This window comes from Rhipicephalus microplus, chromosome 1, assembly GCF_043290135.1.
Source record: "Rhipicephalus microplus isolate Deutch F79 chromosome 1, USDA_Rmic, whole genome shotgun sequence".
NCBI lineage: Eukaryota > Metazoa > Arthropoda > Arachnida > Ixodida > Ixodidae > Rhipicephalus > Rhipicephalus microplus.
This window is the reverse complement of record NC_134700.1, coordinates 272,650,779-272,669,503: the sequence shown is the minus strand read 5'-3', so window position 1 is coordinate 272,669,503 and position 18,725 is coordinate 272,650,779. Positions and strand designations below refer to the sequence as shown.

General features: G+C 45.9%; 1 protein-coding gene across 1 annotated transcript in view; it reads left to right on the top strand.

The window, feature by feature from the left end:
* Positions 1-16,663, top strand: part of LOC142767284 (uncharacterized) — a 28,045-nt gene extending 11,382 nt beyond the window's left edge. The window contains exons 2-6 of the mRNA XM_075868694.1: positions 4,880-4,928; positions 7,414-10,133; positions 10,820-11,066; positions 13,344-13,538; positions 15,833-16,663. Coding sequence (XP_075724809.1) covers positions 4,898-4,928; positions 7,414-10,133; positions 10,820-11,066; positions 13,344-13,538; positions 15,833-16,083 — 3,444 coding nt within the window. The 5' untranslated portion in view covers positions 4,880-4,897 and the 3' untranslated portion in view covers positions 16,084-16,663. The remainder of the gene's footprint in view (positions 1-4,879; positions 4,929-7,413; positions 10,134-10,819; positions 11,067-13,343; positions 13,539-15,832) is intronic.
* Positions 16,664-18,725: the final 2,062 nt, after the last annotated feature.

Here is an 18,725-nt window from a genome sequence, read left to right as displayed (position 1 = left end):
TAGAAGCGCAGCCCCCCTTCCCAAGTCTTAACAGTCCCGGAAGCGATTGGCTGCCATTCATCTTCCTTTTTTTCCCAATTTTCGCCTCTCACGACGTCATTTCCTTTTTCTTCCCTCGGTTTCCCACCCCCTTTGAAACTGCCCACAGCATTACGGTTTCCCCATCCTCACGTTCCTTGCTTGCTTCTTCTTCATCTTGCTCCGTCATCCCTAGCACTCCCCGCGTGCCTCCCCCCTTTCATCTCTCTTTCTGTTTGTTTCTTTTCCACTAAAAGTTCACTGAACGTGGAGGCCCATACATGACATAGAGTGCGTTAATAACAATTAGCCGGTTGGCCGCCGCACATGCGCTATTAAAGCAGTGAGGGGGGGGGGGGGGTGAAACGGCGGCGTTTTACGTTGTATCTCTTCTTCTTTTTCGTCACACTTCCCTCTCTGTCGACGCCTATTATTTTACCCCACCTGCCCCCCCCCCTCCTCCTTTCTCCCCCCCCCCCTCCAATCGCTGCTATAGACTCTATTCTCCTGCACGGCGTTTAACGCGGCAGCAGCAGCTAGCGCTTCCTCACCATCCCTCCTTCTTATCTCTGACCAGATCCTTCTTCACCCCCGGCATCTCATGTTCCTTCCCCTTTTCTTCCTCCTTCTCCTCCGTGCTCCGGCCGAACGCCTTCGCCGGCCAACATTTCATCTTTTGCAGCTCGTTTCCCACTCGCCGGTGCTAATTAGGAACTCCGCGCGCACGACGCGCCAGGAACCCGGGGATGTGGCAGGAGGAGAACCTGCACGCCTGCGCTCCAAACCACCCCGGTCCCTGGCGTACCGCCGACATCCCGAATTCTTTCTTTCCTTTCTCTCCGGTCATTGTTTTATTTAGCACCTTCCATCATTCTGGCTATACTTATTTCTTGCTTAACTTTTGTCACACTAACGGGCTTCGTGCTTCTTATCTAGCCCGATATTGCTGCTGCTTTAGTCGCTGTGGTAAAACAATGTTTTTCCTTCACACATTTATTCGCACTGTTAGCGACGTACTTTTTTATGATAACGTCACCTTCCCGGTACGCCAGAATTTTAGCAGTATAAGCTTTCTCCTCCTGCATGAGTTAATATATATATTTTTTGCCTTTTCGTTCACTGCAACCTAAATGTTCTATTTGGCTTTCTGATTTGTCGATATAGCGAGCCCCTGAGAAGTTCCTTCGGGACCTGTAAGAATTCGTCATAATTTTTTTTTATTTTCCTATTGTCACTTTAAACTTTAAGCAATATTTTTTAAACCAAAGTACGGTTAAACAATTTTTCGAGGCATTCACGGATTTTTTTTCCACCCATAGCATAGCCATGGGCATCTCTCCCTCTCTTTTCAGGCAACCGTGGGGGCCATCTTTCTCATTCCCTTTCTTTTCGCTTCATTGTTCCTTAAGTGCGACTCCTTTCATTTAATGCCCCCTAATTTTTCTTCTTTCCCACAAACTCATCGCCCAACTCCGCGCACGTAGAACGCCTTTATCTTTCTATTAGTAATTGGCTTTCCCTGTTTTCATTTTTTTTCTCTTGATTTTCTCAGATCCGTAAAGCCGCTTACACCTCTGTTTTACTTCCTCAGTAATGAAGAAGTGGGACGAGAAACAAAACCATCGCCATTTTGATTTCTGTTTTCTCGTTAATTTCGTTCTTATGCTCTTGTTTTGATCTCGCCTGCTTCTCCCTCTCTCTTGGAAATGCGGCGTATCACATTTTGCGCTCGTATTTCTCAAGTTTCCCGCTTCCTCCAGACGCACACATTTTGCGGGCAGTGCGAACGCCCTGCGGCTGTTTCAACAAGATTGAGAGACAAAAGGAAAAAAAAGAGATTAAAAGACCTGGGATCAGCCAGAAAAAAAAACTATTCACACCCGCCAAGCCGCAGCGCCGACAACGCACGCCTTCTCTATTACGACTGCGGAGTGGCGACGTCCCAGCAAGAACGTCGCCGTCCACAGACTACGTTATCCCCTAGAGGTAGACTGCACCGAAACCTCGAAAACATTGGCCGAGCACAATTTCCATGCCGCCTGCCATCCACCAGTGGGATGACAAATTTTTAATGATTTCGCCGGGACGCCTGAGGAAAGTAAAGGAAAGCCTAGCGGCTAAGAGAGATAGCATGATTAACGCGCTTGGGTGGGCGAAACAAAAACTCGGCAGAATGAGACCGCGGGCGTGAGACTCCGATGCAAACGTGGGCGAAGATGATGAAGAGCGCGCGAGTCAGTCAAGAAGTTCCCGCCTATAAGAAGCGCCAGAAGCGGCGTTCGCTTTTTGAAAACGAAGCGCGTGACGAAAGCGGTCCGTCTCGTTCCCAGGCAAAGTAGCTCCAAAAAAAAATGGGGAAGAATTTAATTAACTGGGCGGCTATAGGCGTTATCTGCGAAAAGGCATCGTCTCAAAAGAGCAGTTGTTGGCATTGTCTGTGTGTTTTTCCTTCTATATCTAATGGTTAGTGAACGCGACAGTTGTGTTTTTATGCCCCAATGGTGCGTATTTGACGATTGAACAAAAGGTTCTGATAAAAGCAGAATGTCGTAAAAAACCAAAAAGCGAAAACCCTTAGAGAGTAAGTACATTATTGAAATACGCTTGTGACACAGTACTACTTAGCGCTTTTGAGACAAAACGTTCGAGTTTAAAATTTTGTGAAGCTGAACGAATCTTGAAAATAAACAATACTGGTGCTGCCGATAAAAGAAGTATTGACAATCCAAACGAAAAAATAAACGCCTCGAATTCGGCATATTCGTGCAGAAACACATGTCACAACGATTATCTTGAAGAACAGTTCTTAAACCAGTGAAAGGTCATAGCGGATTCGGCTAAAAATTGCGGTGTGTCAAAAGCAAAACGCGGATGAATGAGGTAACCTGTAAGTGTTTCAACACACACGAATGTGCCTGTCCGTCCGTGCTCCATTCGTCCGTCCATCTAGTGAAGACTCCAAGTACCGTCATCTCGCATCTTTTCATCGTGATCGTAGTCGCTCGATCGTCTCTCTCCTCCCCTGTGGCACATACCCGTCTATCCCCTGTGGCACATACCCGCTCTCTCGGGTATGTGCCACCAGCGGTTACGCAAAACGACTACGGAGAACGCACAAGCCATGCCATAACAAGCTTCACCCCTAAAAGGTATTTCCAAGGCTGTAAAAGAACGAAGAAATTAACACAAGCCATGTAAGCTTACAAAAAAAATTAAAGCTGGTCAATCATACGGGCTTAACGAGGCCTTCTTGGCTGATGCTCTTTCCTTGGCGTAGACAAAGCAGAGTCAAACCACCGCTTGTCACAGATCTCACAAGAATGTTTAAAAGCGCCATAAACTAATGTGAAAGCCAGGCTGTGGCAATGCAGTAGAAGCACGGACCTTCTTCGCTCGTACGAATAGAATCACATTTGTCTAGAGCATCGGAGTGCATGGCTGTCGACACTCTTCTTCACCACAGCTATTAGCTTACGCTAGCCACAAGTTTCCTTTCATGCTTTAAATATAGCACGAAGACCGAGTATGTAGCATGTCCATGTTTGGTATGATTACAGCTTCGGTAATTGCGTACTTCTGCAGAAATCGGCAGCTGCAGCACCCACCTGGCCGCTCTAGACAAGCGTAATTTTATCTGTACTCAGCTAGCAACACACCGGGCAAACTCGATGTGGTAGTTGAGCGGCCTGGCTTCAGGAATCGGCGTGGCTGTGCGGCAGCTGATCCTCCGATCATGCACGGCTAGGCGATCGGTTCGGAGTATTTCCTGCGGACGGTGGACGTTTTAGCTCGAGCTTTTAAAAAAGTCACAGCTTTGCCGCAAAGGTGAAGCAATGATCGCGATAGCAACAAATTAGAAGGTCACGCGCAGAACGGAAAGCAGATCGAAACGTGCCCCACGTTTCTCACACACAAATGACACACGAAACTTATTCACAGGTACAGATTCACCCGAGTAAGCGTCTCAGTTGCTACATCGCTGTGGCTGAAAAGCACGCGCTCTTCGCAAACGGAGACCTTTGTGCGCCCGGTAACTACAACTAAATCGTTCCAGGTAAAACCCGAGGCCAGCCAAGACGTAGGATCATCCCCTTCTCGCCACCGCGAGATAAGGACGTGCGAGGGAGCGTCGCTCCCCTTCTCTAAGCGGGGCAAAGTACGCGTGGGAGATTAGAGCGGGCGCCACCGCGCGATATGGCGACGCGCGCTCATTGCACCATCTTGCTGGTAATGATTAAAACACAATCCCCCCCCCCCCCGAGATGCCCATCAGCAGTGCTAAGTGGTAGATATAAATAGCTTGCTGTTTGAACGGTGAAGTACGTCCTCTTCGGTGGTGCAGTGGTTGAAGCCTCGCATTGAATATTCAGAGGATCCAAGTTCGAGTCTGTGCTACGAAGTCTTTTTCTGGGTTCTATTTCTTTCTTGCATTTTCACATACATGGATACGTACACATATACGTTGAGTGACGGTGACGCCTAAGCCGGTGGAGAAATCCAGCCGAGAGTGTCCATAGAATTGCTATCGCAATGAAATCACAAAAACACCTCTAAATCAAAGTTTAGGTTTGGCTTTGCTACTCACATAGTCATATAAAGGTGGCGCACGCTTTACAGGAGCTTTTTCTGTGGGGTTGTGGTGGTGTTTTCAAGCGTGCAGAGGGAAGGAGAATGGCAGCTGATGCTATACTTTCTATTCTATACTCAACTCTACCAAAGCAGCTTCAGACGCAACAAACAGATGAGGGGGAAAAAGCGTTATGCTCATCGCAGATGAAGCAGTTTGATTTAAGGTTATTCGATAAGGCTATTTATTCCCTAAATGTTTGGATTCAAACCATAAATTTCCTTTATTTTGCAGGTTCTCTTCCTGCCCGAAATGATTCTCGTTTTGGTCGCAAGTCTCATGAGTGAGTATCTGTTCTATATATATATATATATATATATATATATATATATATATATATATATATATATATATATATATATATATATATATATATATATATATATATATATATATATATATATATATATATATATATATATATATTTGTGTGTGCGGTGTTTGAAGAAATGTCATATAAATATTAATAAAATTTAAAAGAGATGCTATTGCACCTTGGCAGTAAAATTCATGGCGCACAATTTGTTGAAGCAATGAAGCGTGAAAACTTGGGCAACTTGGTTGGACATAACAGAATATACCAACAGCGCAACCTAGAAGTAGTTGCAGTGTAATTGCGGATGTGAAAAAACAAGGATAGAAAAGAGCGCTGACTTTCAACAATGATATAATAGCTGAGTGGTGTACATATATAGGCGAAAAGAGAAGAAAATGAACATGCGTAGAAGGGTGCAGTTAACAACCACTGCGATACAATGTTAGCAAGACTCTTGTGTCTTGTTAATTGAGCTGGCAATGCTCTTAAAAGGTTATGCCCGCACTCGGTGCAACGCAGTTTCAAAGCACAGGTCGAGCACCTCTTAAGAGCTGGTTACTTGAACGCCCTGATTTCTGCTGTTGCAGAAAAGCTTTTGAAACAAATCAAAAATCAAAGAGCGCAATCTCAGCCTCAAAATGCGTCAGTTCCTACGAGCTGTGTTACAGTCTCTTATATGCACAACGCTTCTCACAGGCTGAATTCACAAATCGAGAAGCGCGTTGATATCACTGTTGTATTCTCCACCCCGGAAGAGCTATCAAAGCTTTCATCATCATCATCATCATCATCATCATCATCATCAGTCTGACTACGTCCAATGCAGGACAAAGGCCTCTCCCATGTTCCGCCAGTTAACCCGGTCCTGTACTTGCTGCTGCCAATTTATACCCGCAAACTTCTTAATCTCATCTGCCCACGTAACCTTCTGTCTTCCCCTAACCCGCTTCCCTTAATGACCAGCGGTTATGTTGTCTACGCGCTACATGCCCGGCCCAAAGCTTTGTAAGTGGGTGAATCATCTAGCTGAAAATAGAGTCACATGCTCTGTCAAACACAGAACGCGCTTTGGACTTTGTGCTATTGGTGTTGTGTATCTTATTTCGCTATTCTGCGGTAAGAGAAATATAGGGCAAGCCGGAATGTGCTTCAATGACCATTTAAGAGAACACAATAATATGCACAATGCGGTTCAAGGTTCCCTCGGAGTCCACTGCCAAGACTGCAGCTGCGTGCCCCTCTTTGAGCGTTGCGAGGTAAAATCCAAGCACCACTCGCACGCCACGCATGACATAATTGAAATCTATCACATAAGTAAGCTTGACGGTACATGTGTAAGTTCCCCATCAGTTGCCCTGTTGCAAAAACAGATTGCGTATCTCGATCATTTTTATGGTGTGTTTTTCTTTCAGCTCAATCAACAAGAGACAAGAGTCTTGCTGACATTATATCGCAGTGGTTGTTAAATGCGCCCTTCTACGCATGCCATCCTCTTCTTTTTTTCGCGCATATATCTACACCACTCCGCTATTGAATCATTGTTGAAAGTCAGCGCTCTTTTCTTTTCTTGTTGTTTCGCTTAACTACTTAACTTCGCTGCAACTACTTCTAGGTGCGCTGTTCGTAATTTCAGTCGTTGAAGCACTAACCTCCGTATTCAGAAACGCTACTTGAACTTCAACTTGACTTGAAACCACCTTCAATGCAGCGCGTTTGAAACTCGTCTGTGCGTTTGTGCTGCCTTGGCACGGCCTAAAGACAGAGCGTTCGAAACGCACTTGTGCTGCATTGAAGTCTGAGGCAAGTCAAGATCAAGTCAAGCAGCGTTTCTGAATACGGGGTTAAGGGTACCACATTAGCCGAGAAACTTTTTGTTCAGGTAAAATGGTGCTTGCGAAGACGTCTGTTGTCTATTTAAAAAAAATGACAAAAATTCAGAGATCAGGGGAACAATCATGAACACACTGAGCGCTGTGCACATAACAAAGAACACCATCCTGTGCACTTATGGTGTTGTCGTTTGTCTGTCTGTGTGTTCCGTTGTACTCGTGGTAAAAAAGTAAGCATAAGTAATGTACTTTTTAGTATTTTCGTATTACTAACTGCTTCAACATGTTTGTGCAACTATATTTTTTGTATTTAGTTTTGATATATCCGCAACAGTGCTGAGGCAGTTTCATGAGAATCATATAGTCTGGTGGTACAAAATGTGTCCCGTGCGCGAGTGCTGCTGTCATTCGTCACTGCTATAAAAGAGTGCCGAATCATGAGCCAAGTTTTGTCGTCCTGTGATATTTCAAACGTTGACGTAGTCTGCGAAAATAATTCCTAGTGCAGTTACCACTAGATCAGTGTCGACCAGCAACCGTGTATACATTTTTAAGCATGATAAATTATTTCTCGCTTTCTGAATACTCATTTATTATTCATCAAATTTTGTCTTTCACTGCAGTGTATTCGGTGGCTTCGAGTGATATTCTACGATTCGAAGAGAAGCAGGCCTTGGGAACTGATGACCCGCCGTTCAACAGCGAGGAAAAATCGTCTCAACTCGAAGACTTGCCTCTGTACCAGCCGACAATGGCAGACGTGCTCGATTTAATGAAGCATCCACCTACAACACTCGCCGCTCCGTACATGGAACCTGACGGCATGAACGATGAGTACAGTACTGTCTACAAAGTACGAGGACACTACGATACCAGAATGAGAGAAATTAATAAACACGCCAAAGAAAGAAAAAATTCTGGTACACAAAAGAACCATGCATCGAAGGTAGGCGCTAAAGACTCGACGTACTCAACTACATCAGATGTGGATAAAACTTTTCCTGTTAGGACGCACCGTATTGCGGGTTTGAAGCGACCTGCCAGACCTCAGAGAGAGAGAAGACGGGATGTTCGTCGTAGGGGCGTCCTGGAGTCACATCCTGATTTCGATCGTCGCCATTCTGGAGAGCGTCCTAGTTACGAGCCACGTCCTGAGCGAATTCCGCGGTCTAAGAGGCCCGTGTGGCAACCGGATGACAGCGGTGCACCAAGGGGCGCGCGTAGGGGCACACGGAGACGCGACACTCACTCTGGAAACGTCGACCGCACGACCACGCCAATGGCGCCCGTGGAGGCGTCTCCCCCGTTCTCGACAGAACTCAACCATGGCGTAAAGATCGTGTCCGAGCCCGGTGCGAGGAGGCCCAGGCAGGGTCCACCTCCAAAGCCGGAAGTCCTGTCATCGCTGCCTCGATCTGGCATACCCAGAGGAGCGGGTCCCAAAGCAACGGGTGTCAATGACGATCCGACATCTGTTCACATGACGGAAGCGTTGGCTGAAGAACCAGCGCTGCCTTACGATAAGGTCGTGGACGAAGACACCACGGAAGCGGTAGATGTTAGCCGGCTCGTCGAAGAGAATGCCTTTGATCGCAGGCTCCGTAAACTCGAGGAACAGCAAGAGCTGGCTGAAACAAAGATGCTACTGGACGACGGCGACGAACCGGATCCGAACTTGAGTCCCGTAGAAGACGATTCGAGTGACGGAGGCAACGAGGAAAAGAATGTGAGTGCGATCGAGCAGGAACCACAAATCAATTCGCCCGTGGCACCCCAGAAACCAATTGCCGCAGCCGAAGATGATCAAATGGTGGAAGTCGAAGACTTGGGCTACGAGCTAGCAACCAAAAGGAACACCTCTTCCTCCCAGGGACGAATGCTGGTGCCCATCGTAGACGATTACTTCGACACGAACGAACTTGCGAACACTACAGCGAACGCGACCGCGGAGTTTCCACATGATATAGGAGGCGATATCACGGACAAGGAAACCGCTAACGCCACTCTGACGGATGTCAAAATGAAGCGCCGTAAATACTCGATTGCATCTCGCGTTTGGTTCGGAAACGAATCTCTTTACGTCGAGAGGACTAACACAACCAATTCGTCCGATCCATTACAGGGTGGGCAGTCCGTGGGTTCGAAATGGCGACCGAAAAACAGGAACAACTCCAAAGAAGTGAGGTCTAGCTCTTTTGTGCAATTTCAGTTTAGAAAACGAAGATACAGGCGCAGAGATGTGACAATAGCAAAGTCCGCAAACGATACTCTAGACGTCAAACAGACAAACGAAACACGTGCAAGCTCGAAAGTCGTCACTGCAGTGCCACCGAAAATAAGTCGGGATGTATCCACTGCAAAACTTACCATGACTAACAGCACCCAAAACTTAAGGAGAAAGAATTTCACAAACGCCAACAGGACAGTACTAACAACAATGAGTCTGAATAGAACTCGAGGCGTTGGTACTAAGAAGCCTAGGATGAAGAATTGTGCACGAAAACTCGGGGAAGAAAAGTTCACAAGCGAAAACGGGACAGGACTCACCACAGCGCGTCCCTCAAAGCGTCGAAGAGGAGGAACTAAAAAGTTTAGGCTAGAGAGCAATGTCGGAATTATTTTTGTGACGAATCTCACTAGTGAAAATAATGACACAGTGTCCCCAGTCGAAGCTGATGGTGCAGGGGGAAAAAAAGAAGGCGACAAATCAAATGACACGTCAGCGATATGGGTTTCGATAAACGGCAAGAGAGAAAAAAAGGTCGGTTTCAAACAAGCCGCTACTGCTAAAAGTGCGGTTGTCGAGCTACCCAATAAAACGGCCTTTTCTGAGAGTATTAATTACTCTGACCCACTGATCGAAATAGGAGAAAGCCAAACGAGCAGCAACTGCACGATGATTTTGCCCAAGAATCATCCACCTCTTACGGGTCCAACTGACACCGTCGACATCGTCTCACAATTGAAATATTTCGAAAACAAGGTGCTACCCCGGCTGCCTAACGAAACGAAGACTCCCCAGCAACTGCTCATTACTGTTACTAAACTTAGAAGTCACATCATACAGAGCCAACTTCCCCGCTGGAGCATCGATTCTGACTACTTTAGGAAAGCTGGTGTTATGTCGCGCCTATTTCCCCAGTCTAAACTTGGAGTCCTAGTCAAATTCATGTTTTACTCCCGCAATAACTCCGTAGGTCCTGTTACGCTGCAGCACGACGCAATGTCTCTTCAATCCGTTTCGCTTCATCCGGAAAGCAAGTTGCAAGTAATCTGCCACGACTTCGAACAGTGCGCCTCGGATCGTTGGGTGAAGCAGCTCAAGGAGGCGCTTTTGAATGAGGTGAGGGCTGTTGCGAGTAGTGTGACCTCTTTGAGTGGCCTATTACCATGAATGTAGAATGATAAGCCGATATTCCACTCAACCGCTAATTCGTTTTCAACTCTATCTTTTGCGTTTCTAACTCATTTGTATAGACTCACATCTCACATGAACTAAAACATTGACAACCTTGTCTCCACTCCCACCAATACTGTTTACCCCCTTCAGCAAATAAAAAACTTTGTCCTCCTCCTCCTCCTCCTCCTCAATTTTCGTGTTCTTTTTCTTCTTCTTCACTCATCAACACTTACTATATAGCGCTACTACAGTTGCAACACTACACCACACTTATCTCTCGTTTCTAAGCTGTACATTGTACAATGCTATGCGTGATTGCTGTAACTGTAACTGCGCAAAAAAACACAGTTTGCTTATGTTATAAACGCTTGTTTTTTTTCCTTCTCTCTCTCTAAGTTCAAACACGGGGCATGTTGGTAAAGCGTGCTTGAATTCGGGTAGCGCGACCACTCCTCGAGACACTAAGAAAAGATGAACACACGCACAAAAGAGCACTCTGCTGTGGGTGTGAATATTTCCTGAGTTTTCCGTGAATTTCTCACGCTTCACAAATCCAATTATTCTCTCTTCTTCAATACGTTCTTCTGGTGTTCTTGATTGTGAAGATTAGCGGTTGCACGTATACACAGGCCGAAGATAACAACGTTCTGGTCGTGGGCTGGCGCCAAGCTGCGTCTCGCAACTACTGGACAGCCGTGGCCAATACCCGACCCGTGGGACGCAAGCTGGCGTGCCTGCTGCGACGGCTGAGGGACGAGCGCGGGCTGCGACTCCGTAACGTGCATCTAGTAGGACTCGGTCTGGGTGCCCACGTGGCCCGATACGCCGCCATCTCGGTCGTCCACAAGCTGTGCGAGAGGGTCGGCCGCGTCACAGGCGAGTTCTAGCGGGCCATTGTGCGCAAAGAGCACGTATCAAAGCCTGTTCACACCAGCGAGTCGTCTAGAAGCGGCAGCTTTGCTTTAGCCGCCCCTCGGCGCGAACACAGTCACAAATCTTGCGAACCAATCGCAGGACCAGAACGTCGGCTTACATTGTAAGATTTACTGCTTGTGCAACCATTTAAAACGAATGCTTGGCTTAGTTGGTCCATACCTAAAAAATATTTTAACAGCGCAAAAAAGACGGAACACACAGAAAAGTACACAGTCACAGCGCCATGTTTTTGCTAATTTCTAACAACCACTACTCTGTGGCAAAGCTGCACAGCGTCTTTGCAGATGACATGTATACTATAGTGTCACCGGTCGACACGTTTGGCGTGTCGAAGACTGGTGATTTACTTCACTGTCGATAACCAGTTTTAATCCAGGTCACCTCAGTGGTGGCGTCGAGAAATACAGGAATTGGTCTGAGCGTTAGCTTCTTTACAATGCATGGTTGCTAGCGGCTTTTGGTGGCAAGGCGCACAACTTTGCTACCTAAACGCGGCACATACTGTAACTCTACGACGATGGTGGTGCAAGCAGCCGTCAACGACATCAACCTCGAGGCATTTCGGTGTGGCAAGGGTGTACTGCGTGAGCCAGGGTGAACATCGGTCTCCGTCAGGGAATTCTTGCTCACTAGTCGCAATAGGCCGTGCGACCATTCCATCAGAAATCATGAGGGAGCTTTTAGTCGCTAGCCACATCCCTCCTTTTCACACTTGTTAAGCTCAGAAGCAATGACGGTTTAACACTGTGAAGTGCCTGTCTGCATTCTGCAAAATTAATGAGAATCAACATTAATATTGCCATTATAATTGTGGCTAACAAAGAAGAATGAGTCCTTAAATGTACACTTTCCTTGCTAAAACATGGGCTTATATAAGCAATTAATGACGACAGAACTTTGTGTAGATAAAAATTTCCGTCAATATATACGTTCGCGGTATCATTATGAGTGCCGACTGACTTATTGTAACCAGCACGACGAAAGCGAAGCTTTGTGAATTTCACCCATAATCCTAAACACTTGTTTTGAGCTGTTTCCAGGATGTTTATCGAAGAAAATGCCCAGCGACGAGTTTATATATAGGCAAGGCAATATCGCACGAAAAACAATACGGCGTGTGTTTGTATACAAAAAGAGACGCCAAAGTCGAATATAGGAAGGCTTTAAGTAACGCGAAAAAAAATGGAAGCGTAGTTTACTAACCCCTCTGATTTGGGCATCAAATGACCAATATTATAAGAATCAAGGAAAAGTATTGGATAGCACTAATTACAGTTTTCCTGCAAGGTCAACTTTTTCTCGTTTAGCACAACTCTGTAACTGGCTGGTTGGGGCGAGAACCTGTGATGAAAATTTTCAGTATACAGTCAAAGATGTTCCGAACATATTTTAGTCTCATCACATGTGTTGATCATCTTGACTCGGTGCTCATATTATTGACCTGCAAGGTTCTAATAAACAGCAACCACAATGTCAATACTGCTTTTTGTTCAATATACCCAGGAACTAAGCAGAACGTCACTGCAGGAACTGTTGATAGAAAATATTTTTACCAGAGAGTTGTTCGACATAATGCCTTCACAAAAATTCACATGCATCCCTTCTGCATTGACCTAAGATGACTCGACGATGACTCATCTTTCTAGTCGATGCAATTTTGAGTAATTAAACAACAATAGTTTCGTTGCTTGCGCAGTCACTGCCTTTCTTTTCTCACGCATTATATTTTTAGTAAGTTCTCGAGCATTTGTTTTTCCCCAGTCAATATTCATCTTGTTGTAGCGACAATTATGCCTTTAATAATGGTAGTAATCATCGCTTAGTGCTTCATTTTTAACAGTGCTTACCTATACTAGCCATAGCGAGACACTCATATCATCTGAATAGCATTTGCTTGCCTGACATTTGCAAGTGCATCACCAATAGTCAACTCTGTCCCCCAGATGAAAACTTTCGGATGAAAATACCCTGGCAACTTAGCCGGCGATCACCTTTGAAGGCGCAAGGTCACGGAATACCTATTGCTTTTTTGTGGACTTTAGAAGCTGATGAACTGTTTTTGTGTACTTTGTGTTCCTGTGACTGCAATTTTGTTATTTTCCTCCGCTTGTTGTTCTCTGTTATATCTTTATTATTGTCGCTTTCCCAGTGAAGTCGACCGAACATGTCTTTCACTAAACTCTCTCCCTTCTCCGCTTCTATCTCCCGATCGCGTAGGCTTGGACGTGTCGGCGCCACTTTTTGAAGAATTTGGAGAGACGCTAAACGCGGCAGTCGCTGAGTACGTGGATCTCGTCCACACCAGCGCGGACTTCGTTGATGGGCTGCGAGGGCAGATTGCGGCGACTGGACACGTCGACTATTACGCCCCCGGAGTGTTCTCACCGAAGAGCTGCGCCGTGGCCAGAAGGGGTGAGCAGCACGCGCAAGAGACAAAAAGCAGAGTATCTGAAAGGGAACAAACATTTTTCTTCTGTCCTCTATGTTACCGTTATTTGTGTTGCGGCGTTCATAAACTTCGGCTAAAAAAAACATCTAATGAGAGGTTGTTGAATGGCACCACGGTATTTGCGTTAGAAAAGGGCAGTAAGTGGGGACGTACTCTCAATTAAAGAAAAAACATTGGACTACTGCTGGTGTTCATGCGTTATTTTCAAATAATTTTCAGCAACTTGGGCTTCGCGTCCCATAAACTGTGATATGATTGTGAGGAACACTACAGGGTAGGGTTCTGAAAATACCGGCCTCTAGGGGCTCTTTGACGTGCATCCCAATTTAAAGGGTCCCTGAAATGGTTTTTTCACATTCTGTTTTTTTATTAGACCCTTACAGGAGCAAATCATTGGCACCAGAGTTCAATCTAAATGCCCATTATTAACGATGCTATGAGTACTAAAAAATTTTCCTCCTCCTCCGCTCCGCCTTTCACCCTCACCTGCACTCAACTCTTCCTTCGAGGGCTTAGGGGTGAAAGGCGCAGCGGAGGAGGAGGTAACTTTTTAGTACTCCGCCTTCACGGCACCTGCATCATGATATGTCGTGAAACCGCATACGCGTAAATCCTGGTGCCAATTCGATACCGGCAGTCTGTGCTGCGCGTTCCATAGCCAATCAGATCAGCTGGAAACAATGACGTCAGTGGGGCAGAGCGTGTCGCTTGGTGTATGTGCGGTTGAAAGCGCGTTTGGTCGAGTCGCAGCGATATGCAGCGATCTGGAGCGGTTCACAGCTTTAAAGCGTTGTAATAGATTACACAGTTTACACAGAGATCTCAAATCGGTCTATAAATTACCCTTGTAACTTGGTCTACTGGCCCAATGTATTTGTGAAAAATCGTCAGAACCGTTTCAAGACCCCTTCAAGTAGTACATGGGCCTCCATTATTTTGCCTCCATTAACATGCAGCCGGGATTTGATCCCATGACCTTTGAGTCAGCACTGCAGCACCATATCCAGTACACCAAGCACTTCCTGAGGCCTTAGACGTTCATCGAAAAGCGCTAGACGTTCATCGGAAAGTTTCAATTAGAAAACATTTCATCACGCCTCCATATGTTCACATGAATGCGCAGATCAATGCACGTACGAATCTGCCGCAAAGGAGGAAGCCAACTGCGCAAAGTGGCAAGGAGGGTATATGTGCCTGCAACAAGCCATTGCCAAGTGATTGATAACAATTCTTTTCGAGGTACAACGCTTATTGATCAGTGAGTGCCAGAGTTTGTGCGCTTGCTCCTTTATCAGCATCTGTGTTTAAAAAGCTAAGTGTATCGAATGTTTCCGTCTATATGCCGGACAAACAATTTTAGCATATGTGCTTGTTATCAAATTACAGAACAAAACGTGGCATCCTTAGAGGTGGGGGAGGGGCTGCTCTGGGAGCGCTTACACAATTCCGATACCGCATAGACCGATCGTTAAGGCGTGTAGCTTTAAGTTTTTTTTTATTCGAGAGCTATTGCTACATTGAATGCAGAGCTTCCCGGCACTGCTGTTAAATTGTGAGACCTCCAACGTGAACAACTCATAAGGTATCTTGCGCATTTGTCGAAGACGATTTGAAGGCGAAAACCATTACACTTTTTTTCTTCTCAGTCGATTGTATTGATCCCCCCCCCCCACACACACACACACATACACCAAACGTTTTCTGTGCCCAATTTAGTTTTGCATTGCTTTCGGAATCGGGCCCCGCCGTGGTGGTCTAGTGGCTAAGGTACTCGGCTTCTGACCCACAGGTCGTGGGATCAATCCCGGCTGCGGCGGCTGCATTTCCGATGGAGGCGGAAATGTTGTAGGCCCATGTGCTCAGATTTCGGTGCACGTTAAAGAACCCCAGGTGGTCGAAATTTCCGGAGCCCTCCACTACGGCGTCTCTCATAATCAAATGGTGGTTTTGGGACGTTAAACCCCACATATCAATCAATTGCTTTCGGAATCGGAGGCACTGGAAGCTTGCTGAGTGTTACGTGGGTTTTCAATGCATCCGGTAAATCTGCCCACCGTTTACCAAGCGACGATATTGTGCGATTACGTCATAATGACGCCATTGATATTGGCGACTTGTGACGTCATCACAACACGATGATTTATCGCACCGTCCACTCTCACTTTTCGCGCTTAATGCGGCATATAAGGCTTTTCTTAAGCCTTGGAAAAGTAAGGTTGTCTATAACCTCTGGTTTTTGTCCCCTTCATGCTCGCAGATCTACAACGAGACTGCAATCACGCCCTGAGTGCTGAGCTGTTCGTCCACTCGGTACGCGACGGGTGCGGCTACCGCTCGACTTCGTGCGAGTTCTGGACTACGAAGGAGACGTGCAGCGGATGCGGGCCTCGTGGCTGCGGGCACATGGGCTTTATCTCGCCACTTGCCAACGGGACGGGAGCGCAGTTCCTCACTACGCACGCGCCAACACTTTACTGCGAGAATCAACTCAGTGAGCTCACTCAGTGAGCACTCTCACCTGAACGTTAGCACCGAGTACTTGAGCAATTTGGGGAAACTGTAAGGCTTTCTGTACGGACACTAACCCCCGTATTCACAAACGCTACTCGACTCGACTTTAATCCTTCACTTGACAGAGTTGAGCACTGTGCCGCTGCTCGGCTGAGAATGAGGCTGCGCTACTGAAGAATCGCAGCGTATTATTGCTGATATGCAGTGACTTGCCGTGCCTACAGATGGCGCTCCCATCGGCTTTCTCAAGTGAAGGTGAAGCGTTGAGAGAAGGGACGTTCTAGAATACGGGCGTAAGGATTGTTCACTTTGCAGGGCCGCGTGATAGTACAGTCTGTTCTAGTGCTTATGCATGTTCAAATTAAATATATGATACACTTTGAATTGCCCACTCTTGATACACCTCTATCTACAGCAAGGTAAAACGCAAGTATAGGTTTGCAACTGAATTATTTTATTTTTAAAGAGTACCGAAAGTGGCACGTCCTACCATTTCATGTATTGGGCTTCTTTTTTTTAAAAATTTGTTGTTCAGTGCATATCGTTCCATACAATAAAAAGTTGGGGAAAACGCTTACATGTGTTTGAACACTGAAATTACACACCTGAAAACTCTCGCTTTTGAAGCTTTACGACAAAAAAAAAACGGAGAGTTTCACTGAAAATGCAAAAAATATACGCTCGCGTCACAAGAAGAAAGCATACAAAAAACGTAACCTTATAGATCTAGCACACCTCAATATATTATTATTGGGTTAATACAAACCGGAGTGGAACCCCAGACTACAAACACGGTCACTATTCGAAACCTGCCATTGCCCAATGCGCGACTTGAAAATCATTCAATTAGAACAAAAATGCTCGAAGTAGCGAAGAACTTCACTGTTGAAAAAGTTACACTACATTCGAAGCCTGAAACCTTGCTCGCGTTTTCTTACGTCTTTATTATCATTTGCTAACGTATCCACGTCTATGAAGGCTAAGGTAATATAAGTGACACTACTGCATTTCGCTAGGCCTTAAACACTTGAAAATTATTACATTTTTATATATGCCCACATTATACTGTATTTTGCACCCTAGCCCCAACCTTGAACATGTACATTACGCTGAACATCTACATAATGCTATTGGATCTAGGATGATTCTTGTGGTTACTTTTTTGTCTGCTAATACTTCCTTTTTTTCTCTCTCTCATATAAATTTATTCTTTTTCTTACTATGACAAGTATGTGCGTCTTATATAAAAAAAACGCAGCATCAATTTCCTTACTTTACATCCGTACAGCGCGCTTCCATAAAGTATACTTTTCTGCCGCTCAACCAACAAGTGGATCTGAGCAAATGTGACGCAAAATCTAGACCACTACAGAACTTGACCACAACGCGAGGCGGGCGACGTGACAAAGACATTGCGTCCTCTCAAGTATATAAAAACTCTTCGAGTCCCACGTCATCTTTGTCCGGCAATCGCGCGAGATCTCGGCAAACTCGAGAACCGGAGGCCAATCATACCGAAAAGTAGGAAGTAGACGGAGGAAAAGCAGGGATATATGAAACGCGTGGAAGTCGATCATGCGAGCGCCCGTTTTCCAAACTACTTTGTTTTGTTTTTTTGTTACAGGAAACGTCAAAAAACCATTCGTTCCTCAACGCGAGACTGCGCACGAATCTGCATAAGTGTACCTCCAGTACGAAAGAACCGCAGTTTTATCGAATGAAAGTAAATTACGGCAAATGCTGGTAAATGAGAACTTTAAAAAAATAAATGAGCTCTTGTCTCTATTCGAAAGATATATGTACGATAACTTCACGCCAAACGCCCGAAATTGTCTTATAAGCTTTCAAAAAGAAAAAGAAACACATTAGTTCGGAAAAGCAGTGTAATCCTAAAGAAGAGGCATGAAAGTGACGTAAAACAAAAGAAAAAAAGTATATAGTGATGTATACGCCGAGAGGCATCCTTCCGTAAAATCTGTCTAAATCCTTTAACGGGGCTTCGTGTTTTTATTTTTCCTTGTTTTGTTTTTCTTTGCCCCGTTGACCTCTCTAGGTTCGCTCTCTGCGCGCGGACGCCGCCATAATTGATAGTGCGATGAAACAAAGCTTGCTCGGTGATCCCGACGCAATGACGGCGGATCGACCACCGAGAAGCCGTAGGGCAGAATGCGAGCGATCGTTGAAGTAAAAGGAAAAAAAAAAGGGGGGGGGGGGGGAAGCAGGATGATCGGGATGCGCCCATGCTTGCCGCTGTGGCAACAGGAGAACAACGAGGCAAAAAAGAAATTGACAAAATAAGACCACCGAAATGCGTGAGGAAACGAGGCACAATAGCAAGCGTGGCGGGAGTCAAACGCCGTCGGCGATTCCCCGTCGTTCTTCAGCGCCTCTCATTCCGTTCTCTTCACACCCGAAGCGAAGCAAGCCAACCCACCCTTACCCCCCTTCAGATCGCTCCAAGCGCGCGCACAAGTGCGGCGTTAATGTATCAGTGACCCAAAATCTCCGACGCATCTCTTTCTCTCAGCCACCTTTCCTCTCCTCGTGGGGCAGCTTTCTTAGCTCTTCTACTCCAACCCGTTTCATTCTTAGCGTTTTTATTTCTTTTTAACGCCTTCTCTTCTCGATTAGTGGGCTTT